Here is a 27,840-nt window from a genome sequence, read left to right as displayed (position 1 = left end):
AGAAATTTAAAAGCAGCGGGTTAATTACTTACTGATGGGAAAAAATCAACCTGACCCGGCCTATATCAACAAAAGCTAGCAGACGTGCCGGCCACGGCACAAAAGTTTTTAATTTTTAATAACAATGGCAGTGTCTAATGCGATGTTTTCGCAAATTGCGGTTTTGAAAAATGTTGTCACGTCGGGAAACGTAGCATCAAAGTTATTTATGAGGATTTCTGACATAACGGTGAGTTTTTCAAACGCTTAAAATTTTCATGGAGTTTATAACCCTAAGTACTTTTGCATTGAATATTTGTAAAATTTTATTCCAACTCTAGAAAAATATTTGCCTATATTCCACCACGAATACAAGTACAAGCGTTGATAATGTTTCAAAAACAGCTCCACAGAAGAAAATGAGTAAAGCTATGTTGGCCTACTTAGAAAGAGCCAAAGCTTATGGTAAACCTTATGTTGTCACTGAAAAAATCACTACTGAACTTTTGAATGAAGTTTTTTTTTCTTTTTTTTTTTTTTATTGATTTTCAGATTCTTTCATCAAGAAAGAAACAGAAGATTACCAAATAGGAAAAAGACATTTAGCAAACATGATGGGAGAAGATCCGGATAATTTTACAGATCAAGATGTTGAAGTAGGAATGGTTTTGCAGCAAAACTTACATTTTCGTGTATTCGTACTTTTTAATTGATGATTATTTTCAGAGTGCCATACAATACCTATTTCCATCGGGGATACACGACAAAATGGCCAGACCAGTAATGAAACCACCAGAAGAAATTTTCCCTCGCAGAAAAGCTGCTGAGTTTGATGAAACAGGAAGACCATACCATTCTATGTTTTACACAACTAGACCAAATTTTTTCAAAGCACTTTATGTAATTAAATTGCATTAATTTTAAACTTAACTAATACATATCGCATGAATTGTTTTACATTGATAATTGTTTTAGGATATTGTTGAAGAGTTAGAAAATTTGGACAATTTTGAAGACAGCATGATAAGGAAAGGTGTGGCTCCTAAACCAGAAAATATGATGTGAGATTAAACTTTACGTAAATTATTGACGACAAAAACTTTATTGGTTATTAATTGAAATTTCGTAAAATTAGGGATTTATCAACATCAGATTGGTTAACTCATCAAGAATTAGAAAAAGTTCTTTTGGAGAAACTCTATGATTATGATGTAAGTCAATAACATTTTATTTTCCACGAAAACAATCATTTATTTAATTCTACTTTGTGCATTTTTCAGTACGAATATTTCATTGCATCGATACAGAGGTTAGCTGATCATCCATATTCTGAAAAAGCTAAAGGAACGCTTTCAAGATTCAGACAAGAAAGAAGAGTGGTTGTAGAGTCGTTATCTGTTGCAGAGGTATTGTATATGCATTGATAAGTTTTCTGACTCTAATAGCTGTGTAAAATATTTCACTTTTATTTTTAGTTTGAGTACGATGCAGATGGCCGGCCTTTCATAGTGGTGAAAGGTAAAAGCACTTTTATTGCAGGAAATTTCATGTTTTGAACATGTGTGAATGCACAAAAATATTTTTATTTAATTTTTGTTAAAGATTGTATGAGAAAAAGTGCAAGAGCCGAAGTTACCGTCAAAGGAGCAGGTTCAGGTATTATTACAATCAACGGTCGGACTTTGATACAATACTTCGCGGACGATCAGGAGCGGGAACAGGTAAGAAATTTCATTACCATACCAAAAAGGTCAGAGAAATATTCATTAAGCGCGAATGTGAACGAAATCGTACTTTTTTTTTCATGCGTAAAATATTTTGTTAGACGAGTTACAATATAATGCAGTTAATTTTTTAACTTATATTAGGTAACCACGACATATTTGTACCAAAACTAGAAATTCTTACCACGAAAAATGCACATATCGATCAAAAGCGCTACATCAGTGCGTCTGTGTGTACGACTGCGATTTATTATTTTCTATGAATCATAAATCACACCGGCGCACATATCTACGTATTATACAATAATTTATAAAGGGAAAAAAACCATCGAATAATATGCGAATCCATGCGTCGCGCGTGTTATAGTCGTCAAAAGTGTTTGCCACGTGACCAGTGTAAATGAGAGTTGAAAGCAGCGAGTGAACTAGCTATCGTCAAATGAATCATAAGGTAAGTCAGATTATTTTTTTACTCTGTACGTGTACCTACATACAACTTGCCGAGACTCGCGAAGTTCCCGTATATATTACTGCGATCGCAAGTATCGGCAAGTCGGTGTCGTGCGAAAAAAAATTGTGCAACCGACTCCCCCGCGAAACGGAAAGAACTTCCGTTAACCATTGACATGATAAAAACTTTCTCCGATAATTTCGCCTGTATATTCTCACACTGAGATAATTAGTTGTTCCGTTAAAAAAAAAAAAAACATGGTATTGAAAGCCACCGGTAAACGAATGATCGTCGAGTGAAGTGATTGATGATGTTTACAGCCCATGAAAATTCCATCTTAGATAGACGCGGAAATTCTTCAGACTCGCTCGAGCGTCCTCGAACATTCCCCAGCGCCTTACGCACCAAATCCTTCATACTTCTCTCTCTTCCATACACTTGCATCGGTTAAATTACTCACCTCGATGATCTTTGGATCGGCAAATAAAAAATCGGTATTACATATTAATTTACAGTTTTCAAATGGATGTATATACGTACTACAGAAAGTTGAAATAACGTATCCAGTTGAACTGAAAAAAAAAAAGAAAAAGAAGAAGAAGAATGTATTCATAGAATGTATATTGAATTGATCATCGTGAGGCCCCGTGATCGCTGCCGAGAGCACCAAACAATTGAACATTCCAGAAAGTATATAGTATACACTCTCGCATTTGTGGCCGTGCGCTGAACCAAAATAGAATTCCGCTCGATTACCGTGCCGTAATACCCTGGTAAGCGACGAGTTACTTGGCAATCACTTGCGAGATGGATATATAAAAGCATGTGGCCCTTGGGCAGCCTGCATCAGTTTTAGCGAAATTATCTCCAAAGCATATATAGTTTTGCGGTACCAATGTAAAATATCGTGACCAAAAAAAAAAAAAAGGAAAAAAGGCGCCAAATATTATCTAAAACCGGAGAGCATGGACGAACAAGCATGTGTAACATATAACAACGATCGGGCAAGATAAGCGTGCAGCGCAAGAGAGTGTACTGATCCCCTTGAGCTGTACCAACACACGTAACGCCTCGACGCGGGTGGCGGGAGCTCCGGCTCGATCCTCACGATCGGCAGTGTGATCGCGCGCGCCGTACTCGATCGATCTGTGCCCGGGGCCGCCCCAACGGACGCGAGGTCGAAATGCCGCTGCTCGCCCCACTGTCTCCGCTACACCCCCGAGACTCCCGACAGCAGGGTCGGTGACAACGAGCCGAAGGATACTTCCACGATCCGTCTGTCGCAGAGGTGGACTTTTCTTCCCTCCCATCACTGGGCCAAATGTACGACAATTGCCGTCTTTCGTAATACTTTTGAGGTATAACCATGCACATTATCTTACTTCCCCCAGGACTATATGCTTTCTTACTACTCCTTGGATGTATATAGGGTTGAACAAAACCCGGCTTACAATATCTTCTTTCTCCTCTTCGAGTGGCTCTGTAAAAAAAGATTCGGAACGCGTATACCTACAACCCGTGGGGTAATCGGTCCAGCCGCCGGTCTACCTGTGCACTCGCTGGTGCAGCTCTTATCTGAGCCAAGGGAGATTGTACATCTCGTCATTGGTATATAAAAGATAAGAGAGCGAATCGGTCATCATCCCCCAATGTCACATTGCGAAGTACCGTGAAATAAGTAATCGGATGAAACCAGATCGGTAGACTTTTCACGAATTCGCGAATAGCCGTGAGATACAGATGCGCCAAAAGAGCCATTTTACGAGCTGATGTGTACCGTGTATATAATATGGCATACGCATCCCTACGAGCGAAGAAGCGGAGCGTATATAAGCTAATAGGTCGCGCGTATACCAGCTATACGCGCCACGATTTTCCAATTGACATTCGCTGGCTCGCGACAAACTAATGTCGGCTCCGCGAGAGAAAAGTGACGTACGGAGGAAGGTCCAATTGTTGCGTTATTAAAATACGCACGGCCCACGGCTCGTCCTTTTCGCAAAGCTTTTCCGCGCCTCGTGCAACTCTAGACGTCTGTTGTGTTTTTTTTTTTTTTTTTTTTTTTTTTTTTCCTTATTGACGGGCGCAGCTCGATTTTCCCGATTTACGCCGATTGGCGGAATACGACCAATTTGTCGCGACGAGTTTATTTACTGAAAACGAGAGAACAAAAAAAAAAATAAAAAATGGTCACTCGAGCGATATTTACGTTACATGTACGTATATATACATATACATATGCACTGCACATCCAGAGCGTTTGATGAACAAAGATACTTAATGAAAGGAGATAAATTCTAAGCGGGCAATTGACGGGAAGATGTGCGCGTTACGTTGCCGACCTTGGCAATGGGAGAACACACACAGACACACGCGTTACATTTGCCAACACCCACGCTGCCCGTTGTACCCCACATGTACCCTGTTACTTGACACGTAAGGTCCGAGATGTTGTATACTCGTCGTAGTCGTCTTGTTCGCTAATAGAAGGGCCATTCATTTATAAAGAAATCACGGGATGTTGAACGTGATTTAAATGTTTCTCTCAATTAATCCATTTGAACATGTGTCACGAGTAAAAAGCGCCCGTGTGTGTACATGCGTAGCGGTAGCGCACCGAGAATAATGCACGCGGAGCAATTACGCGTACTTTTGTTGGCCGCGGAAAGGAGAGGATCGTTAATTGTCGACGACTTTGAAAAAGATGCCCGTCGTGCGTCATCGGGCCATCCGTCCATCTCTTGTTCTCCTCCCAGTATACAACGCAACGTGGATTATTCAATGATGGTTGCTTGCAAGGCTCGCGTTCGCGAAAATCTCTCTGTGTGCATGCACAAGAGAAAGAGGACGAGCCAAATTACATTTTCGCACGACCCCCTCCTCGATTGAAAGGAAGAGTGAATATTGGGACGATTTTCTCTTTCAGCCGTCGATCCCAGCCTGCCTAGAAATTCTCGCGACATGTCGGATGATAAGGACGGTAACAAGCCCGCGGTGGTCCATCGGGCCAACAACAGCCAAGTGAAAAAGACCATTAACAACAACAACAAGAGAGTGAGGCTACAGCGTAGCTCGAGTAGCGTCCAGCTACCGGCGTACCCGGCCTCCCTGTTCAAGTCGAGGACGTCGTCGACGTTGCTGCTGAATCGTTGCCTGAGCAACGGCACCACCGGCTGCCGGAGCAGCTCCCTCACCGAGGAGTCGTCCTTCGAGGGCGCGGCCGACTGGAAGAACGAGGACCGGTGCATGGATTACGGGACGCCCCCGCCCATCGAGGAGCCCCAGTGCTACTCCATGTGCCTCACCGAGAGCTCCACCTCGGACGAGAACAACTGCCCCGTCCAAGTCAGCAGGGAACTCCTCGGCTCGCTCCTGGTCGAGCACGCCCGTACCTTGGGCTGCCGGCTGCACGTCCTCGAGGACCTCGAGCACGGCAAACTCGATGCTGGTCCCTCGAGTGCCCGGGACTACCTGGCCGGATGCAAAAAGCCCCACGAGCTGAACGCGTTGCTGTTGTACGCGAGTTATCTGGGCAAGGCCGAGGTGCTGCCGGTACTGGTTGCCCAGGGCGCCGATCCCCTCTACGTGGAGCCCGAGCTGGGCGTCACGGCCCTCCACCTCTGCGCGTTTGCCAATTGCCTGGCCGGGGTGCGCTATCTCCTCGAGGCGGTCGGGGGCGTGGCCGCCCTGTCGAAAAAGGCCCACACGGCTTACCATTACGCGGCGTTTGGGGACGCCGTGGACGTGGCCGGTCACTTTGCTAGGCTCGGCTGGAGCCAGGAATCGCCCCTCGGCGAGGAGACGGTGCTGCACGCGGCGGCGCGCAACGGCTCGGGCAGGGTGCTCGGCCTCCTCGCCCCGTCCAGTCCGCACCTCAACGCCCTGGACGGCACTGGTTTCGCCGCCATACACTACGCCGCCGAGCGCGACGACGTCGAGGGACTGCGGGCGCTTCTCAAGGCTGGCTGCCTCGTCGACATGTTTACCCGCAGGTATACGACTCGAGCTCAACATTTATGCCATTTTTATTTTATGAAAAAAAAAAAAAAAAAAAAAAAACAACGAGACTCCGGAGCATCCTCCGACACAGAGGTTGTTCATGCGTAATATGATGATGATGATGATGTGCGATGGGCGCAGGGGCGAGACGGCCTTGCAGTTGACGGCCGAGGCCGGCTACCCCGAGAGCTTGAAGGTGCTGCTGGAGTCGGGGGCGAATCCAGGCTTGAGGAACCGCCGGGGCCAGACGGCCCTGCACCTGGCGGCGCGCACCCACTCGGTCGAGTGCGTGGTGAGTCTGTTGAATCACGGGGGCAGCGATCCGAACTCCCAGGACAACGACGGCCGGACGCCGCTGCACGTGGCGTTGGGCCGGTCGATGCTGTCTTACGACGTGGCCGAGGAACTGGTGGGCCGCAAGGCCGACGTCAACAGGGCGGACAAGTACGGGTACACGCCCTTGCACGTGGCCGCCCTCAACGAGATGTCCTCGTGCGTCGACCTCCTGATCCAGCAGGGGGCCGATCTGAGCGCCCGCACCAAGGGTGGGACGAGTGCCCTGTCCATCATATTGCGCAAGACACCCTCGTCGCTCGACTGCTTCGAGCGCCGGCTCGACGCTTCCCTCGGGCTGCACCACCACGGCTCGGCCACCGGCGAGGTGGAGCTCAGACTGGACTTTCATCCCCTGCTGCAGCACCAACAGCAAGGCGAGATCGGCTACCTCGGCACCTTCGTCAAGGAGGTATGGTATACCCATTCATACACGAATCGCCGATCAATGTATACATCCCACTTTGTTTAAATCGTACGAATACATTTGTTTCGATCGATCGGCGTCCAGGGCTACAAGGAGATACTCGAGCACCCGCTCTGCCAGTCCTTCCTCCACCTCAAGGTACTCGATAAATCTTATCATCGGCGGGGGGGGGGGAATTACTTACTCATTACATTTTTAAGGAGGTTCTAGCGTGACTCTGAAACCAAATGTGGCTCAAACTGTTGACTCGTTCGCGTTATAAAATTTGTCGTCACAATATTACTAGGGCCAATTTTCAATGTACGCTTGACTTTTCGCGGCTTTTGCCGCTAGGATGCGAAAATCATACCTAACAACCTGTACCATACGTCGGAAAAATATTATTTAGAAACCGTAGGTGTGCGAAAATTTGACTCCAAATGCTTGTTCGAGCATGGTATAACTAATTTTTTACGATTTTTTTTTCATTTTTGTTCCAAAGAAAGAGTCAGAAAATACAACACACGGTTGGCACATTTAACTTTGCAAACAACATATTATGCTTCCAAAATCCGTGTCTCGATATAGGTACACTAGAATCTCCTTAATTTCAAGTGGGCATGCAACCTACACGTGAATGTGACCTTCGTATAATAAAATCGATTGTAACGTTAAAGTGGCAAAAGATACGCAAGTACTACGTCGGCCGGCTATTGTTCTACCTGTTGTACGTGCTCGTGCTGACCGGCTGGGTGATAACGGCCCTCGCGCACAACTGTTACAACGAGTCGCACGGCCAGCTCGACAATCTCAGCCGGCCCCTCTGCGCCAACTCGAGCGGCCTGAACGGCTTCCTCTACCGCAATCCCTTCGTCCTCGAGGTCGAGTGGTACGTCCTCCTGATGTTGACGGTCCTCGAGGCGTCGCGAAAACTCGTCGGCGTCCTCACCTACTCGAGCGTCCGGCAATTTTGCACCCAAGCGGAAAATTTGGTCGAGTGGTGCGTCATTGTTAGCGTCTTTGCCACCTCGTTCGTCTTCACGGGACGCACCTACGCCCCCTGGCAGAGCCACGTTGGAGCCTTCGCGGTACTGTGCGGCTGGAGCAACCTCATGCTCATGATTGGCCAACTGCCCATGTTCGGCGCCTACGTCGCCATGTTCACGAGCGTCCAGGCCCAAGTGTTCAAGCTCCTGCTGGCCTACGCGTGTCTCCTGGTTGGCTTCACCGCGAGCTTCTGCGTCATATTCCCCCGCTCCAAGTCCTTCAGCAGTCCCCACACGGGACTCATCAAGGTCCACCTTCCAATATTGTCCCACTCATGTTACCGTACATCGAGAAGAACAATTGGCTCGTCTTTGGGGGGTATCCATCCGCACTGAGAGAGAAAAATCACAATAATTACTCGAATGGCCATTCGGTGACATTTTACTTTTGGGAACCCCCGGAGTATCCTTAATTCTACCAAAAAGCCATTATTGTTTTTGTCGATGTTCAATGGTAATGCCCGTTCAAGCATATACAAACTCAATGATAAACGTAACTAAATAGGTACTGGTGATGATGACGGGCGAGCTCGACTTTGAGGAGCTCTTCTTCCCGGGCGGCGAGGAGGGCGGTCGGCCGGTCGATGTTGGCGGTACCTCGTGGATCCTCCTCCAAGTGTCGGCCCAGCTGTCCTTCGTGCTGTTCCTGCTGTTCGTGACGATAGTCCTCATGAACTTGCTCGTGGGTATCGCCGTCCACGACATAAAGGGCCTCCAGAAGACCGCCGGCCTGGCCAAGCTCGTGCGCCAAACCAAACTGATCTGCGACCTCGAGGCGGCCCTATTTCTCGGGCTACTGCCCCAGTGCCTCATGAGGGTCCTCCGCTGGACGGCTCTGGTGCTGCCGTCGCCCCTCAAGGCCGTGCTCACGGTCAGGCCGCTCAACCCCAGGGAGAAGCGACTGCCCCGGGACGTGTTGGCCTGCGCGTACAAGGTGGCCAGGGAACGAAAGTCCATAGTCGGCGGTGGCAGCAGCTTCCTCTACTCGACCGTGTCGAGCAAACGCAGCGGGAACTCGGTGTACGGGTACTCGAGGTTCGACGGCAACTCGTCCATCAGGCGGAAGGCCACCGTGGACGAGATCGCCGCTCTGGACGAGGCGGCCAAGCTAAGGGACGAGGTCGCCGAGCTCAGGAGGATCTGCGAGAACAACAACCAGCTCGTGGCGGAGCTCGTCGATACTTTGGCGGTGGACAAGCGCGTCGGACGGGATCTCAAAAAGGACGCCTAGGGCTTCCATCCACTTTTTTTTTTTTTTTTTTCATGACATCATTCTGTAGATATTTTTGTTGTCATCGTTGTTTTTTTTTTTTTTTTTTCTTTCTCTCTTCCTCTGTACAGTGTAAATATTTGATTTTATCCATGTAAAATACTCAGATCTCAATCGATGCCACATCAATCTACAAATCATTACGAAAACAGTACACGAATAACGTGGCTTTTATCAACACCGAATTATCTTGCGAGCTTTTCTTTGGCTTTAGTGCTTTTTTTTTCCCAAGACACGCAGGTATTATTACATACACTTTTCCGCTTTCCACAGATTTCCAGGTAACACTATATGTTATAACGAGTAAGTATATATTTTTAAGAGGATTCACGGTGAAATTTCAGTAGCTTTTCGATGGTTGGAAAAAAAAAAAAAATTGTATTTTTTGTATGAAATTACATTTGTAAGGCACACTCTGTTGATAAATAAAGGTTTTTGTATACGTACACACATTGTAAAATGCATGGGACCTGAATGATGATTTAGTAAAATGTCATTGTATACGAAATAAAACGCATATATTTTTACTCGAACACTTTTGCCCTCAGCGCACACTCACCATCTCGATTTTTTTCTTCACTCCTCGACCTGTTAACGTTCATTCGAAAACAAAAAAAAGAAGCGAATTTGCAAAATTGTTGAAAAAAGAATGGACGTTTTTTCGGAAACACCGAGACAGGAAAAAAAGCGTGCATGAATTGTACGCGGAACAATTGGACTTGCAAGTCTCGCGCGCGCGCCGAAGGTCACGGGAAGAAACGCGGAAGCGGATTTCCAAACAAAATCGCGTCGGATACATACGTACACATCCGCTGCCGCGGCGCTTCCGCGCGTGTTACGTGACGGTTTAATCATTAGCGGCGAAACTCGACCCGAACAACCGATCGCCTTCGATCACTTTCCGCTCCTTTGTGTCATTTTTACTGACCGATTGCTGCTCGCTGCTTTGCATACGACACGCGTCGGGATGCACATATGTACCATGTTTCACACGTCAAATTTATGATTCACACGTGTACGTGGGTCGTGTACGATAATATTATATGCTCTCGAAATCCCTGAACATTTTGACAAAAGTAAGGGCACTTGAAGTGCGTCAATGTCATTAGCGATCGCCGAGGAGATAAAATAGGTACATCACGGACCAGTCCAATAAACCAGCGGACTCAATTCCTCATCCTCGTCCAAATTACCATTGGCGCACGAGTAAAACGACGAGCGCACACACATATCATGTTATCTTCTCCTACAGAAGAGGAGGTGGGGGGTTGGTCAAAATTCCGTATTCCGAGCGAGATTTTGTAAATCAGGATAAAATCTTGTTCAAACGAGAAGTGGAGCTCAAAAATTCCGGATGATTGTCGCAGCAGCTGCAGGGACAAAATATTAACGAGCAGGTACGAGTATTGCGTGTATATATTATACATGTTTGATCGGTAGTGGTGCTGGTGGTGGTGGTGCAATGAAGGTAAACGATGGCAAGGCCGCCAAGTACCAGCCGCCAGCTCTTGTACATTGTAATTTTCGCTGGTGAGAATTTAGGAGACGCTAGAGGATGAAAATGATCGCCAAATGCTACTAAGTCTCGAAACTGTTGTAATCTTTTTTTTTTTTTCCTCAGATCACGATCGAGCGACTAGTTGATTGTTTTCTTTTTCCCATTGGGTTTGAGGAAAAAAAAAATCTCTGTCTAGAAAAGTGAGACATAATTAATGGTTAATTTCGTCGCTCTATACGTGTATCTGTACTAGAGACGCGGCTGGCGTGCTGATGCGCTTAAAAGTACCGGTTTCGATACATTCGTATACAAAAAAAAAAAAAAAAAAAAAGCAAAAATTAGTACACAGCATTTGTCGGCGAATGGCAGGCCTTGTGTAAGCCCCTCCTTACCTTTTTTTTTGGTTCGAGACAAATACTTTTTAATAGCACGTCCAAGCAGCTCCAAAGTTCACTCGCTCGGAGTGCGTTGTGCTGCTGGTCTCGAGGAGACCCAAAGTCGTTGCGAAACAAACTGTGCACGGAATGCCCACGATCATCTCTATGCGTGAAATTTATTTAAGTTCAAGTGGCTTTCGCGATAGGTAGTTTCAATTTTTTTTTTTTTTTTTTTTTTTTTTTTGAGTCCAAAGTGATATTTTCAATAAAACGAGACTCTCTCTCTCTCTCGATAACGATCGGCTGGAAGATCTTGTGGATGTGAAGCGACGATTGTGTCAAAGAGAAAGATCTGTCAGATCCAGCTTATCTTGGGATCGGCAAGATAGCCACCGACGCGTTTTATCACTAGTGTGGGCCCCCAAAGCGATCGTTTCAAAAAACCACCCCAAACGTACACTTTTGCCAAGTGTGTAATCCATACGTTTTGTTTCACGGCTTCTCCCATCCATTACCTTCCCGATCGGGTGGTGGCGGGTCTCTCTTCGGCGGCATACGCCTACAAGAGTGCACAGCCGTCAGTTCTCGTCGAGACGGCAGTCGGACCAGGTATCATCATCATCATCAGCTGCACATTACAAAGACCAAATCGGCCTATACAGAAGGCACGAGGAGTACTAGAAGCAGCAGCAGCACATAGCTAGGGGGAGTGCTAAAGAAAAGAGCGAGCGAGGGAGAGAGAAACGCACAAATGACCGGCTAAAGTGGCTCAAACGAGCGTACAGTGGATATGTTATAATGATGACGGCTTCTACGTCAGTGAGGTGACATTTTCGTAGCGCGTGCGTTGTACCTTTTATCTTTTAACATACCTACCTATACTGCGCAACCACGATTTACACTTGTGTTTGGGTGTGCGTGTGTGTTTATGTATTCATCCACTGGTCGATTCGTAAAGGCATTCGTCGTCTTTATTTAATCGTCACCTCTATACACCCACTGCCGATTATTTCGTTATCCGGCCATTGTCACCGAGATGGACCGTTAATGCGACTTGTTTGTTTATTCCTCGTATCTCAGGTATGTGGTCTTTTTTTTATATCCAAGTACTAGATCGTACTACTCGAAACATTTTTTTTTTTTAATCAATTAATAATTAATAATTTGTCCTTTACAAGATGCATTTCCCTATTTTCCCAATTACAAGTTTTTTTTTTGTTGTTGAAAAAGGACATTTTTGGATGCGTCTTCCTTTTAATGTCGTAAGATCAGTTTAATAAATCGTAATGCCCCCAACTTTTTAACTCATTGAGGCGAAAAATCGCAATGAGCTACTGCCGTTTTGGCGTGACCAAAGGCACTCGGCGAATTATCTGTGTGCGGTAAAATAAGAGTCGAGACCATTACCAATGCCAATTGAAGATCGCGTGTGTAGGTACTTTGTGAGGACAGAGTAAGAACCAAGTGAAGCCGAACAAAGTGGTGTTTTTTTTCTGTTCCCCTGCCAGAAAAATTAGCGAGAGCAACCAGGATGACGCACTCGTGGAAGCTGAACGAGGTAGTGGGCGACGCGTCGGCCCCGATCAACAGCAGGGCCCCTCGGTCGCCGGTCTGGGAGTGCCGCAAGTCACGGCACCACTCGGTCGGCTGCATCTACGAGCGCAGGGGCTCGCGCGGCGCGGCTCGCCAGTTTCGAGGTGCCTCGGTGTGCCCGGCCACCACAGACAAGATCATCATGGCCGAGGAGGACGAAGCCAACGGGCCCGAGCCCCGGGAGATCGACGCCGGCACCCCGCCACCGGTTAGTCCAAACAACCGGATGTTCACCGTACTTTCTCGACGCTATGTCTCGGGAAACAAAAAAACTCAAACTTGTTTTTGCAAAAAGTTGGCTTGTAGGATTTTGGAATGCTCGAGACCACAGTGTCTTAATGAAAGTTATTAACTGTATAATAGCTGAATCGATGAATCAGTCATAACTGATGAAACAAGTCTTTGTTATCGATTCTACAAGCCGATTTCTTCTTCCAAAACCCGTATATTCATCAAGTGTCTCTCCCTTAACACACTGCAGGTCGACGACTCGTTGTTCTTTGACCAAGAGTTCGAGGCCCTGAAGCACGTGAAGGTCGACGGTGCGAGCCTCAAAACGGCCATGTGGGCGGCCTTCGGGGTCCTCGAGATGAAGCGCCTCCTCGAGATGGAGCAGGGCCTGATCGAACGGGGCCCCGACAACAAGCTCCTGTCGAGCTCCGACCAGCGCCTCCGCAACATAGCCTTCCTCTGGGCCTCCTTCCGGGGCCTGGCCCACCTTCTGCCCCGCCTCGAGGAGAGCGGCGCCGACATCACCTACGTCGAGGAACGAACCGGCATGAGTCCCCTCCACGTGGCCTCGCTCTCCGGAAGCGTCGCCTGCCTCGAGTACCTCATAGCCAGGGGTGCGGACGTCAATCAGGTGCGACGACAGACGCCAAAACTATACATACAACATCCCCCCGAATCACAAACGCAATAAATACCTACGACCTCGTTAACCACCACCACCAGGTGAACCCGGCGATCCACTACGCTCCCCTGCACTTTGCCGCGCTCTCCAACTCCAGCGAGGCCGCGGAGCTGCTGCTCAGACACGGGGCTCGGCTCAATCAGCCGCCCAGCTGCCGCGGCGAGGAGGACGACGAGGTCGAGCCGGTCCTGCACTGCGCGGTCCGGGCCAAGAGCGAGGCGGTCGTCAAGCTCCTCCTCGACTCGGGTGCCAGCGTCTCGGCCAAGAACAGCAAAGGGGAGACGCCCCTCCACGTGGCCTGCCTCGTCCAGTCGCTGCCCTGCGCCGAGATGATTCTCTTGCAGCTGGGAGGTGCTGCCGTGGACGTGAACGCCCTCGACCAGGAGCACCGGACCCCGCTGCACAACGCGGTCATCGACAAGTCGGCCGTACCCGAGCTCGTGGAGCTCCTCCTGAAACACGGGGCCGCGCCCAACGTGGCCGACCGCAACAAGCTGACCCCGTTGCACATAGCGGCGCTCAACGAGCGGGCCGAGTGCGTCGACGTGCTCATATGGGCCGGGGCGGACGTGAGCGCGACCAATCGGGCCGGCCTCACGGCCCTCAACATCATCCTCCGCAAGATACCCGAGTGCCTCCAGGTCTTTCGCCAACGGCTCGACAACTCGATCAGGCTGAGGCGGCCCGTGCCCCACAACCGCGAGTTCGAGATGCGGCTGCACTTTGAGCTCTTGTTCGCCAGCGACGGCCGAGCCTGCGAGACGAGCTTCATCAACACCTTCGTCCAGGAACACCAGAAGGACCTGCTCTCCCATCCCCTGGTCATGGCTTTTTTGCACCTCAAGTGGGAGAAGATACGCAAGTTCTACCTGATGCGGATTCTCCTGTACACCCTGACGGTCGTCTGCATGACGACCTACGTCCTCGCCTACAAGTGCCTCAACGAGAACAACAACTCCAAGATCTGCAACAACAAGCGGGCCTCGGGCTTTCTTTTCAGGCGCAACGTCATCCAGATCGAGTGGTACGTCTCTCTGGTGCTGACCCTCATCATGATACCGCGCAAGATATTCGGCTTCATGGTCCACAAGTCGGCGAGGCAGTACTTCATGAACATCGACAACTTTCTCGACGCCATCGTCATCATCAGCGTCTTCGTTACCTCGTTCGTTTACACCGGGGTCACCTACGACTGGCAGAACTACGTCGGGGCCTTTGCCGTTCTCTGCGCCTGGACGAACCTCATGCTCATGGTCGGCCAACTACCCGCCTTCGGCACCTACGTCGCCATGTTCACCCACATACAGTTCGAGTTTGCCAAGCTGCTGCTCGCCTACTCGGGTCTGCTCATAGGCTTCACCATCAGCTTCTGCGTGATCTTCGTGGGCGAGCCCTCGTTCGACAACCCCCTCACGGGCCTCATCAAGGTATTATACGGAGATACAACATCGTTATTGCATACATTATACGTATAATGTGCATACATGTTTTTTTTTTATCTTAACGATTGTAGGTGCTCGCGATGATGGCCGGTGAGCTGGACTTTGAGGGTCTCATCAACCAGGACGTCATCCTCAGGGACGACTCGTTCGTCCTCTACCATCCTCTCTCTGTGTGCTCGCAGATACTGTTTACCCTCTTTATTGTATTCGTCACCGTGATACTCATGAACCTGCTGGTGGGGATCGCCGTGCACGACATCCAGGGCTTGAGGAACCACGCCGGACTGACCAAGCTCGTGCGCCAGACCAAGCTCATCCTCTTCTCCGAGCAGTTCCTCCACACCGTGCTCCACCTGCGCGTCATACCGGACTTTGTTAAAAAGTGGATGTGCGACCACAAGATCGACGTGGACAACAGGAAACGGGTACTCGTGGTCAAGCCCCTCAATCCGCTGGAGAAGAGGTTGCCCAAGGACATACTCAAGGCCGCGTACGAGATCGCCCAGAGGAACGCACCACTCGTTGACGAGGATGACGTGAGCCTGGTCGAGCACGTCAATTGGCTGAAGAATCACAGCGAGGAGAGCATCGACTGTCTGCTGCAAACGACACTGGGCCAGCTATCGACGCAAATCAAGGCCTCTGACAAGGACATCAGAGTCATCAAGGAACAGCTGCTGGATACCAACAAGACGCTCAAGACTCTGCTGCTGAAAGCTCGGACAAGATGAAACGACCCAAGTAACCAACGCGGAGTAAGCTTTGATCATTTACTTTTCGATGAATGGACATCGAGAGAGAGAAATGGTTATCAACGAAACTTATTCTTTGAACGATTGTTTCGATCTGATGTATGATACAACTAGTATTGTATGTTTTTTTAAATTGTCTCTGTATATGTATATACTCTTTTGATAAATAATCAATTTTTTAGTTGTAGCGTTAGCGTTGTTGTTATCACTTGTAACATACTCATTTGCAGGATCATTTCCAAAAATATACGTATTTTACATTGACTCGCTGCGTTTGAAATGTATTTATAATAGTACAAAATATGGTTGTAAGAAAAATTATAACTTTTAATGTAACTATCCCAACTTTACTGAATAAAGTACTCATTTACGTCATTGGTTGTGTTTTATTCAAAACTAATAAGCAAAAAATAAAAACGAATAGAGTGCAACGGACTAGTCACCCACGAACTGTTTCTCTGACCTTTTTTGCGTTTTGTTGTTTATCATGAAATGAAATTATTTGTAATTAAAAAAAAATATTATAGATTATTTTCCCGTTACAATTCACTGGTCTGATGAACAAAGTTGACGTGGACGCTAAGGTGTGGAATGGCGGTACAACAGGTCAGTCCGGTGCCATACGCTGGGGAATATCATGGGCCCTAAGAAGTTTCGTTGACATGCAGATGTTGGAAAAAATGAGAATTGGTATGATTTTTTCACTGCTTGGAATTCATTTGGTGTTTCACATTATTCTATTCAAAATCGGTTTCTCATTTTAGCTGGATTGCTTTCGAGAGATTGGCGTAGACGTGAACGTAAGAAGCCTGGACAAGAGGGCGCCAGGAGAAAGTTCACTTGGAAGAAACGTTAATACGAAAACTCCTTCAATAAAAACTTTTATTATCGTATTGTTAAATAACGTCTCGTTGTGTAATAAACTCTTTAGAAAATGGTGATTCTTATAAATTGAAATTACATTTCACTGAGTGGCGTTAGTCCTAGTAATCTCATTCCATGATTCAAGACTTTTCTTGCGGAATGCATCAGCAGCAGTCTCTGTCTGGCTAATTCCTCTTCTTCTCCTTTTATCTTGAGGACTTGTAAGGCCTTACCAATCGCGTGGCTAAAAAACAGTTGTTACTGATTAATTTTAATTTTTTTTTTCTTCATTTTCATGTAACTATTTTTTTCCCACCTCAAAGTAAATAAATAATGAACAAGTATGTAAGGTTCCAGCTCTTGGTAGGATTTAAGTAAAACTTCGTCAAATCTACCGATGCAAAAAATTAAATCCTCGGCTACTGGCTCCTGAAGCAGTGACGGAATGCATTCGGAAGCTATTGTAGCACCTGAATTTTTTTCTAAACTGACAAGTCTGCAATGAGCATACTGCATACTGACTCCGGTATCACCTTTGACCTATAAAATTATTAGTTTATTAACTATGAAAAGAAAGCAAAAAAAAAAAAAAAAATAGATAGCTTACGTCTAAAGCCTTGTCCCAATCAAAGTCGTAATCCTGATGCCTCTTGTGCCTCAAGTCATTTACTACAACTGCTGAGATTCCTAAAATTTCCGTGCTTGGATGGTCATAATCCAAGTTAACTTTAGTGGCTGAAATTTAACATGGTCTTCAATCTTCATTGCAAACAAATGTTTGTTAAATATATTTAATGTCAATTTTTGAAGAAAAAAACTTACTTGGACTTTCAAGCTGTTTTTCTTTCATAACATTTTTCGTTTCATCTAGTATATCTTGTAAAAATATAGCTGTCCCTTTTCTAGTGCTCATACCCTTAATTTTTCCAAATTTTACGTGCACTAGCCTATCTGCCCATGGTAGTTTCATAGCATTCAACACACTAAACAAGTTCATGAAATGACTAGTTTGAGCATTGTCCACCACATAATACATTTTATCAAAATTATGTTTCTCAAATCTTTGAATTGCTGCAGCTACATCTCTCGTGATGTACAACGACGAACCATCACTTTTGATTATAGGAATACTTTTGTTTTCATTTAACTGTACAACTTTCCTGTTTTCACTGTCCATTGTAAGAAGCTTCATTTTTTCCATGTCAGACAGTATACTGTTTACTTTTTTTATGTTATACATAGACTCCCATTCGTAAATATCAAATTTAACACCTATCCTATTGTACGTCCTTTCCAACTCTTCTATGGTGTATTTCCTAAAAGACTTCCACTCGGAGAAATTGCTTTCATCTCCCGTCTCTAATTTTTGAAAAATTTCTCTCGCTTGATCTGCAATTGTCGAGTCATTCTCTGCCAGTTTATTTGCGTGAACATAAGCGTTGTACAATGCTCTCATGGGATCGTTTTTTAGAGCTTCATCAGTTACGTTGGCCAGAGACAATCCCAACTGCACAAAGCCAAACTGTGTACCCCAATCACCCAGATAATTAATTCTTTTTACATCATTTTTAAAATAATTATTTACATTGGCAATGTAATTGCCGATCATGGTAGAACGTAGGTGACCAACGTGAAACGGTTTAGCAATGTTTGGCGAACTGAATTCAACCAAAACTCGGTTTGGCGTTTCCCACATGAACTCTGGAGGAGTTATACCGTGACTTGTGGATTCCAGCAGTCCTTTAACATAATTCTCCTTGTGTAATTTAAAATGTATTTCTTTTTGATTTTTTTCATTCACTTCAACATTTTCTAAAAACTGATCCGAGTCATTTTTTGACAAATTCAAAACTTCGTCTCTGACGTCGTACTGTTTGGATCTCAAAGGCAGAGTAAAGAAAAACTCTCTGCTGCTTTTATCAAGCTTTAAGTGCAATCGTGTGGCTGCTGCGCTTGGCTTGAATTTTTTTCCATTTTGGGAGACTCTGGAGATCTAAAATATAAACAAATGTAGTTGAAATATAAAAAAAAAAAAAAAAAAAACCTAACAATACAAAATTATGCATACTTTTTTATAAAGCAACAATCTGGAATTTGTACTCATTTTATCGGAATCTGGACCAAACTTGTGGGGAGCTTCGATCACTTTTTTTTGTCGTAAGTATACACCTATCTCTTAAATATTAATTTCGCCGGCTCGTATAAAAGGTTAAACTCGACTACTTAATTAACGATCGCTGCCTTTCGATACAATCATTATTGGTTTTTATATTATCTAATCTTCTACCGATAATAACATATGAAATAACACTTATACTCTACGAATCACAGATTAAACAGCGTAAAAAAGAACACTTGTCAATTAAGTTATTGTTTACAAACAGCTAGCAGAAGTTGATTTTTCCATTCCAGTATTCCCCAGTGAGGGTGCGTTCCGAAAGTCAGATTCACCGCGTAAATGGCAACGCTGCTGTCACAGATCGTCACATCAGGTAAAGTGACTACTGGAGCTGAGGTCCGAAATGCCAAAAGGAAATCGCGCTTTTTTCCATAACACCGTCGCTAAAAATCACGATTTGTTTTGGCATTTCGGACCTCAGCTCCAGTAGTCACTTTACCTGATGTGACGATCTGTGACAGCAGCGTTGCCATTTACGTGGTGAATCTGACTTTCGGAACGCACCCTCAATCCACACAATGTCATGTACAGTGCCGACCTCTCTCGTTTGGCTATTAAGGGAGTTGGGTCGCTCCCGCGGGGAGTTGAAGGGGAGCACGTGTACTTATGTTCATAAGGCACCGTGCTAAAGTCTGCTGTACTAACCTATAGGTTATAGCCTAAAAACATCCGCCCTTTCGATTACGGAAAATGCATTTGTGTTCCACTCGCCAGTACTCGTTAACGTTTAAATAAAATGCTTCAAAAAAATTACAGAATATTCTTCAAGGTATCTCGTTTCTTATGGTATTAATCAAATAGTCTAAATACTTTCTCTATGAGAGATAAAAAATAAGGAGCAAACGGTATAGTCAATCTGATCTTCTTTTAATAAAAGTGTGCTATAAATTTTCGAAATTAGAAGTTTTAATGGTATATCATTAAAGTATAAAGTCTCATTAAGGCCTATACCAAGTTTGAGATCATAATTTTAAGTAGAACGGCTTCTAGAAGTGATTTTGTGAAGAGCTATCGCGCCACGTAAAAAGTCGAGCTGACAGCAAACAGTGTACTCAGTGCATCCTTGTCTGACACATGAATGAAGCATACAAGCAGGAAACAAATTTGTTTACGTTTGTGCAAATATCTCCATAACTGCAGACGCGATTTTATTGAAACTTTGCACGTATACGAATGAAGTTGTCATAAATAACATATCAGTTTTTCAAAATATTCTCATCGCTGAGTCAAGGGTAATAGGTATTTTTTTACAACTTTTTTGATTACTTACATTTGAGCCCATGTTAAAGACGACGAAAAAGGGACACTTCATGAATTTTTTTTTCTCGAAATCTGTAGACGCGATTGTGCTCAAATTTGGTGACTACATCCACGCAATGTTTCTTTACAACATATATTTTTTTAAAAAATATTTTCATCATTAAGTGAATTGCAACCCAACTCCCTTAAACTATAAAACTACAGGAGTCAAACTTATTTCAACTATTTAGTCAGCTTGGCTTTGCAATAAATATCAAAACAGCTGTCAAAAAATTCGCTCTACGGATTGCGATGCCAATTGAGAGCATTTGCAAACTATTTTCCAATTAATACTGGCCTTCAGTAATAATATCTTGCAGGAAATAATTTTAAGGGATGATTAACCAGATTCTCTGTTTCTTAATAAATGAAATGAAATAACGAAAGGATCAATCGCAGGGGCCGTACCATATAACTATTTTTCTGTACATCGGCCTATGTTATAACATAGGCCCGCGAAGCTAAAAAAAGTTATATGGTACGGCTCCTGTAATAATAGTTGTAACGTTGCTCTTAATAAAAAATCCTCCAGGAACCCTCCTTTTAATAATATTAGGTACCTAGATTAAGTATAATGTCACATTACTTCTTTGAATAACCTCACCCTTGCGCGCTCGACACTCATACATCAAAAGGCACGGAATCCGGGTGTCGGGTTATACCATTCCAACGTTCCTGTGTTATAGGGTTATACCATTCCAACGTTCCTGTGTTATCGGGTTATACCATTCCAACGTTCCTATGTTGTTGGGTTATACCATTCCAACGTTTCTGTATTATAGGATTGGTTATACCATTCCAACGTTCCAATGTTTTGGTGTTTTCAATTCCAACGTTCCTGTGTTATCGGGTTGGTTATGCCATTCCAACGTTCCTGTGTTATTGGGTTACACCATTCCAACGTTCCCATTTTTGGGGTTATACCATTCCATCGTTCCTGTGTTATAGGGTTATACCATTCCAACGTTCCCGTTATATTTATTTAAAAGGGCGACTCCAAAACCGAAGCAATGAAAATGCGTTATGTCCCTTTAAACATGTCCGCACCGTCTAGCAGACGGAAAAGTCCGTTGTAGAGTGTGGGGTGGGGATGAATAATATATATATACATATATATACATATATATATATATTGTGAAAATGTGCTCACCGAAAGGGAGGTGGCTCCGCGCGAGGTGACACTGCGATCGAAGAATCAAAGTCAAAAGCTGCTTTGGCGTCAGTACTAGTAGAGTGAAGAGTGTCGGTTTACGTGCACAGTTGGTCGTGTGTGTGTGTGTTGAAGCAAGAGCGCGAGTGCCGCGAGTGCCGCGAGTCGCCGGACAACGACGGAGAGAGAATCAAAAAGAGAAAGAGCGAAATACTTGACTCTCCTCGTGAGAGAGCAGAGAGTAGCTCGTGTAGAAGAGAGAGTCAGTTGATCGTCGTTAGTTAGTCGTCCCGGCGGAGTGCAAGCGAGTGCGTGTGTGGTGTGTGCAGGTGCCGGAGAGGAGGCAACAGCCGGAGTAGAAGACGTTTTGTCTTCTGCCCTTCGCGTCGTCGTCGTCGTGTTGTTTCAACCCCCTCTCCCAATCCACCCTTGACTCATCAGAGCTCCCTTTTTGCTCATCGTCCATAAATTTGAAGGTCACCCCACGATCCTCCCGGTCGGGTTGCCCTCTGCGTCGTCGTCGTCGGCATACTTACAGTGGTACACATAACCTATCGATAAAATAAACCTACCCTGTGTGTCTGTGTTTTATGATACTTATTGTTACTTGGGTAGTAATAAATAATAAGTCTACGGTTAACGCAATTCATCGCAGATTGAGTACACTTGATAAAAATATGTTACGAAAATACGGACGCGCGCGCATATTCGTAGTGAAAGCTGTCGTCGTCGTTCTTCTCTCTCCTTCTTTCTGTGCCAGAGGGGTGCGGGCTGCCTGCTAGGCTGCATGTCTGCCCTTGCTCCGTTTTTTTCCTTTTCCGTCGTTACATTTAATTTCGGAGTCACCGCGTGCAAAACAACCGAGTGAGTTCTGCATTACGTTTACATGCACCAACGAGAGCGAAAGACGCCTTCGTCTCTCTGTCTCGGGAGTTGGTGCTCCTGTGCGTATTGAAAAGTCCTTCGGAAGGAAGGTTCTGATCGTTATCGCGTACCTACATATCAAACGTCACCTACACGTATTAAAGTGCGGCAGAGTGTGTTATTCTGCATGTGTGCGTCTGTGGGTTTACTATATTTCTCTCTCTTTTTCTTCTATCTACCTTAACTCTAATTTTGCAAAACATTTTCTGTTGTATATCGAACTGCTGCTTTTATTACTTGCTGTATCGTGCATCGCATATATAATCTTAAGTAGTAACAGCAGCAATCGCGGCGACGTAAGCCAAGCCTTCGCTCAACTACCTTACTCTACTCCTCCGATAATTTCGCTATGATTCGTATACATGTATTTGACTCACGTGAATGGATATACGTAGCACGGAGCGCGAGAGTGATAAGGAGGAAAGGCATTTGAATGAAATGATGAATTAAAAAGGAAAAAAAAAACTTGGTAGAAGTGACTGGTGATGATTTTTGTCTCTCTTGTGTGTCCGAAGGAGAACCATCAGGAGGAGGCGGTGGTGGTGGTGGAAAAAGACAAAGTGGAGCCGTGCCGGATAAGCCGCAGCTGTTTTAATCGAGGAGGCGGTGCTGCAGGAGCGCGGAAGAGGTGAGGCGGAGGGCCCACCGATCAGCCAACAGCCAAGGAGGGTATAGGCAAATAACATAACACACGATATCATGGCCGGACAGACGATAAACGACAGATTGCTGGCCGCGAGGCACAGCCTCGCTGGCCAGGGCCTCGCCAAGTCCGTCTGCAAGGCCACCACCGAGGAGATGATAGCGCCCAAAAAGAAGCACCTGGACTGTAAGTTTTATTCTCTCTATTTCCTCCCCCCACCCCACCCCCCCTCCGTTTTTCCGTTTCATCACATTTGTTTACACGTATACACATGCACGCGTACCCACCCTCTTCTCGCCGCAACCTGCACACCCTCCGTTTACCCTCCCACTCATATCGATTACTCGTCTTCCTTCGACTACAACTTTTCCCGTATGCCTACAATAACTATACGTTGGAACACACGTATACGCGTACGTATTCCTTTTATTTCCGCGACCTCGCTACATGGGTATCGCCGACCAACCAACCTGCTTATCACCCAACCCCCGGGCCTTTTTTTTCTTCCTAGGGGCAAGTCGAGAGTTTTCAAGGGCTTTTGCGCCCCTCCTCCTCCCCCCGACAACCTTTTTGCGTTTACGCACACACCGCGGGGAGGGAGGTTGTTTCCGGATGTTGCGGTGATGGCATGCTTAATTTAATGTATTAATGCTCATGCCCGCTTTCATTCGAGTGGCCGATCATAGGCTCGTTTTTCCCCCGGGAGTTAATAAAAGAAGAAGTTGGCTGCGAGGGAACGATTGGAGATTGATAGCGCTTATGCATGCGCTCGTATTACGTTGCTGCTTCTTCTTCTTCTTGCGTCCCTTGAGAAATCCAGGAACGATTTCAACACACGTGTTTTTGCCGCTCGTTCGATTATAATCATCTTCTCTCCCTCTCTTGCCGAACCAATGTTTGGCGCAATGTTTCACGATTCGTGATGTACCGTTGGGAGTATAGTGATTTTTTTTTCCTATACGAAATTCAATGGAGCTATACGAATGTTTATTCCCTTTTTTTATATTGGCATGTAAACAAATAGGGATGGGAAGATTAAGTGGCTGAATCTATGATTGAGTCTACGTTCATTTAACTCTTTGCCCTGAAATGTCAAATGAAAAAGTGAGATAACGTTAGGGCATAATTTGCAAATTTTTAAGATTTTCGTTATCTAGAGCGTTGGTAAAATTTTTGGGGCCAAAAAATGTTAAATAGGTACAAAAAATCTTACTTTTCTTTAAAATTTAACGGGTTTTGTCAATAATGTGCATCCGCATTACAAGCGAAATGAAACTTAAATACATGATTTATTTGACCCACATCTTGTGCTTTAAACACTTTTTTTTTAATATGAAACAAAATTTTTCGTGGTAATGCGCTGATAACGGGATAGTTTTTTACCAACGTGATATTTTACAAAATCGTGTTTCATGTCAAAATCCACAACTTTCCCCCAACGTAATACTTGAGACGGTATCAAGCTCTTTACGCCTTAAGTAATTCAAATTTATGCGTTACTTGATTATAGACCTCAAAATATTCTCGTGCGTAATCAAACGGTGTTTTGTCTGTGATGTTAATTATTTATTTATTTATTTTATTTTTTTTTTTTTTGTGGTCTGCAAAGTACAACATAAGCGGTTACCGAAGCTGCCCAATTTTCTCCATAAGTAAACAAAGTATTTAAAACCACAGAGCAAATGTCACACTGATGAATCACCATGTGGCCAAGCGACCGCAAGTAATGCCAATTCGTTCTCGAGAAAACTGGTTTTCTTTGTGTACGTACACACACTACGAGAGAGCATTCAACACTTTATAAATAAAATATGTTCTCCCAAACGATTATTACGCGTTTGATCAGCGAGGTTTTCCCACTATATTGGCCCGCGAGATCGAAAGCACCCAGCAACTTTAGTACTATGAGATCGATGCAGTATAAGTAAATAAGTATTACCACAGCTATATGCAAAACAGCTATTCCCATTGTTGTTTTTTTCCCTATAAGAGTGAAAGTTTCAAATTGTTACCCTAAATACTTTTAACAAAAAAATATGAGCCCATCGTCCAGCATTATAAATTATTATCACGGAGCGTTTCGCGTATACGTAAAAATCAATTGTAACCCGCCAAACTTAACAAAGCTCCCGTACCAAAGTATTCGAGTAAGTACAACATACCAGCACGCGCTCTATGCTAGGCCGCTCGTAAAAACGCGAATTGGCCATCACCCACGGGGGTTACTCAGGGAGAGGGGGTGTTTCATTGCTGAGAAACAGCTTCATCGCTGCATTTTAAGTGGCAAGTGGTACTTGAAAGCCAAGCAGTTGCCGATAACGCCCGTATATACTGCCCTCCTCCTCTCGAGCTTTTCCTTCTCTCGCCAAGCGCCGCCGTGAACTATATAGTATGGACGACTTATTATTCGGTTGTAATGTCATGTCACGCGTGGACACTGTGTAATATATATATATATGTAACACGTCGCGCCCATGATGTACCATTACGTGGTGAAACGCAAGACTCGTGACTCTCGAAATACTTGCAACGAGGAGGAGGAGGCACACCCATCACCTTGGCGCGAAAAACGCCACTTGCACTTTCGATCGTTTAAGCAAACTTTTGCTGCGCGAGAGTCCAGGTAAACTCTTGGTCTATATATTGTTTTTGCTCGCAAAAATAATTATCTCTCATTGTCCCCTCGCCCTCTATTTCTTTGAGTTTATGCGTCTTTCAATACTATACTTGGTAATTGCAAGAGTATCGATTCAATAGGTATTGTTCCCTCGGATGTATAAATATATTATATTCACTCTGGATGTTCTGTTTGCTTGCGATGATAAAACGTTCGATCAAGCCTTTCCAAAGCGCAGCATTTCAGACATCGGAGGGCTTTTCGGGTGTTAAACAAACGACACATATTCGTTATCGACTCTCTCGAATTTTCGTCAATGCATTGTTTAACTTGATTGTAAGCGTATAAATGATACTGTAGGATGTAACATTTTATTTTTAATGGTAATTAAAAAAAAAACGGCCACTCCATCACGTACACGTATACCCTAAGCACAACTTTTATTTTTTATTTTTTAGCTTTTGGAAGAAAATAGCTCCGTACGCATGAAAAATCTCAAAGGAGAGAAGGATAAAATATATTACAGCATATTCTCACAGTTGATCCGAGTGCACGGATGCATTCATATATACGTACCGTACGTGTGAACGTACGTGCATTGCAATTTAACAATACAGGGGAAAGTTCAGAGAGAATAGAGGCAAGGGGGAGATAGTTAGTAGGGATAATAGAGTGTAGAGAGGCTGTTGGTAGGGTGGCACGTAAGGCGTGCGCGCCAAAGAAAAGGCGAAAGGCTGGTGGTGGTGTACCTGTACAGCAGGACGAGGATGGCAAAAAAAAGGTTGTATGTGCGCAGAGAGAAATAGAAAGGTGATAGGTGAAGGAGGAGGAAAAACTGTTATGTACTCCTGTAAAATACCTACAGTCTTTTCGTACACATACTTCACTAGATCATAATAGTATACATCTCTCTAATGGGCAATGTGGGTGCATATACTTACAGTGCACTTTTCGTAACTATACTCTCATGTCATATACCACAATTTATATGTTAACAAAGTAAAATATGGTCATTAGTTCGTGGTTGATTTTTTTCTCCATAAATGACCAACCCCTTCAAATATGCCCGCGTAAACATTCTTGTGCCGCCGATCCTTCGACAGCAAATTAATGCCCTTTTGATTTTTTTCAATCAACGTTAATTGTCAAATGTAATATTCGTTATGGTTTGAACCCTGCGCTATCATATCAAAAATCTCTTTCGAAAAAGACAATATCAGGTCCCGCAGCCACGAGTTTGGACGATAATGATATATATAAAATATCATTTATTTAGCATTGTCTTGTTGATGCATAATTATCGTCGTTCTTCGTCTTATACCGACAAAAGCCGTCCATACACGTATAAATGTATATATATATATACATAGCTGTACCGTAGATGGTGTTGCAGCAGAGAGATGGTAGATTTACGATGGTCGGTGAGTAGGAAATAAAAGAGAGGAGAAGACAAAAAAAAAGAGACTACCTACCGACCGACCGTGGACAGAGAGAGAAAGACAAGTACCTAAGTAGGTAAAGGGGGAAGACAAGCCTCCTCGCGGCGATCACCGATCGTATATATATATGCGTATACAATGTGTACGAACACATATTATTATGTATACGATATAGCGACAGAGAGGGGTCACTCACTTCTCTCTCGCTCATTGTACGGGCTACTATATATGTATTGCTTAGGTGCGCGTATGTGCCTATTACGACAGGTTTCTCTCTCTCTCTCTCTCTCCTTGGAATGAGCGAGTCCTCTACTTACACATCCTCCACCATCGGGTGTATAGTTCGCCACCTCGGCTCGCCGCAACACGCATATACCTTTACTTGGTTGTTCCCATCGGGCAATACTCACATGTACGTGTAATAATATGTATAATCTCTGTAAAAAAAAAAAAAAAAAAAAGAAAAAACGATTCGCTGTATGATATACACCATGATATATCATGTGCACCAAGATGTCATTATCATACATTCCTCGTGCAATTATAATGCGAGCTCTCGTGTTGATTATTCAATTTGTATATCCAAACATGTAAGATTTCTTTTCTTTCAACTTTTGCGTATGTGCGCCAAGTATATTCCCGCAGTGCCTCGTGCAATGGTACTCTTGTGACCAAAAAGTTGTCACTTTTGAAAAAGACTTGAATTGTTGTGATACGAAGCGCGCAAAAATGGACGAAAACGAGGACTTTGTTGCCCCTTCGGTTAACTGGTACATAATATATTGGTGCCCGTACACCTATGAGTTTTTCTCTTCGAACGGGTTTATTAATATATAATCTTCACCAATCACCACGCGTGAACAGGTACAGGTATAGGCGAGGGTATAGGTGTACGAGGTTGCGGTCACTCTCGTATGAGAGAAAGTTTATTTTTGTCTCTTT

General features: G+C 44.7%; 5 protein-coding genes across 21 annotated transcripts in view; 4 read left to right on the top strand and 1 right to left on the bottom strand.

Moving 5' to 3' along the window:
* Positions 1-79: 79 nt before the first annotated feature.
* Positions 80-16,748, top strand: LOC106640030 (mitochondrial ribosomal protein S9). The gene is made up of 11 exons (XM_089588536.1): positions 80-229; positions 321-444; positions 532-635; positions 706-879; positions 955-1,040; positions 1,115-1,190; positions 1,260-1,385; positions 1,455-1,497; positions 1,582-1,700; positions 16,311-16,473; positions 16,548-16,748. The coding sequence occupies exons 1-11, from the start codon at positions 125-127 to the stop codon at positions 16,637-16,639; spliced, it is 1,212 nt and encodes a 403-aa protein (XP_089444662.1). The 5' UTR covers positions 80-124; the 3' UTR covers positions 16,640-16,748.
* On the top strand, positions 2,986-9,194 carry LOC106640111 (uncharacterized). The gene is made up of 6 exons (XM_089588435.1): positions 2,986-3,512; positions 5,081-6,146; positions 6,295-6,898; positions 6,998-7,051; positions 7,570-8,187; positions 8,444-9,194. Exons 2-6 carry the CDS (start codon positions 5,116-5,118, stop codon positions 9,167-9,169), a joined length of 3,033 nt encoding a protein of 1,010 aa, XP_089444561.1. The 5' UTR covers positions 2,986-3,512; positions 5,081-5,115; the 3' UTR covers positions 9,170-9,194.
* Positions 11,666-15,927, top strand: LOC106640110 (transient receptor potential cation channel subfamily A member 1 homolog). Its single transcript, XM_014354020.2, has 5 exons — positions 11,666-12,163; positions 12,592-12,884; positions 13,158-13,538; positions 13,631-15,016; positions 15,103-15,927. The coding sequence occupies exons 2-5, from the start codon at positions 12,615-12,617 to the stop codon at positions 15,760-15,762; spliced, it is 2,697 nt and encodes an 898-aa protein (XP_014209506.2). The 5' UTR covers positions 11,666-12,163; positions 12,592-12,614; the 3' UTR covers positions 15,763-15,927.
* ArgRS-m (arginyl-tRNA synthetase, mitochondrial) lies at positions 16,320-19,066 on the bottom strand. Its single transcript, XM_014353999.2, has 5 exons — positions 18,716-19,066; positions 17,470-18,640; positions 17,255-17,382; positions 16,964-17,187; positions 16,320-16,891 (listed from the first exon to the last, which is right to left on the bottom strand). The coding sequence occupies exons 1-5, from the start codon at positions 18,749-18,751 to the stop codon at positions 16,741-16,743; spliced, it is 1,710 nt and encodes a 569-aa protein (XP_014209485.2). The 5' UTR covers positions 18,752-19,066; the 3' UTR covers positions 16,320-16,740.
* A 2,282-nt stretch (positions 19,067-21,348) lies between these two features.
* lap (phosphatidylinositol-binding clathrin assembly protein lap) overlaps positions 21,349-27,840 on the top strand; it is a 37,341-nt gene continuing 30,849 nt past the window's right edge. For 15 of the 17 annotated variants that reach the window (XM_023390030.2, XM_014354044.3, XM_023390027.2 and 12 more), the window contains exons 1-2: positions 21,349-21,815; positions 22,715-23,028. In XM_023390030.2, the coding sequence (XP_023245798.2) occupies positions 22,899-23,028 (130 nt within the window). In that variant the 5' untranslated portion in view covers positions 21,349-21,815; positions 22,715-22,898. The other 2 variants (XM_023390024.2, XM_023390023.2) reach the window with 2 other exon arrangements.

The sequence above is a fragment of the Copidosoma floridanum genome, unplaced genomic scaffold (genome assembly GCF_036245765.1).
Source record: "Copidosoma floridanum isolate Cflo_tuat_1 unplaced genomic scaffold, Cflo_Japanese_pri ptg000007l, whole genome shotgun sequence".
Lineage (NCBI taxonomy): Eukaryota > Metazoa > Arthropoda > Insecta > Hymenoptera > Encyrtidae > Copidosoma > Copidosoma floridanum.
This window is presented reverse-complemented; position numbering and strand designations above follow the sequence as displayed.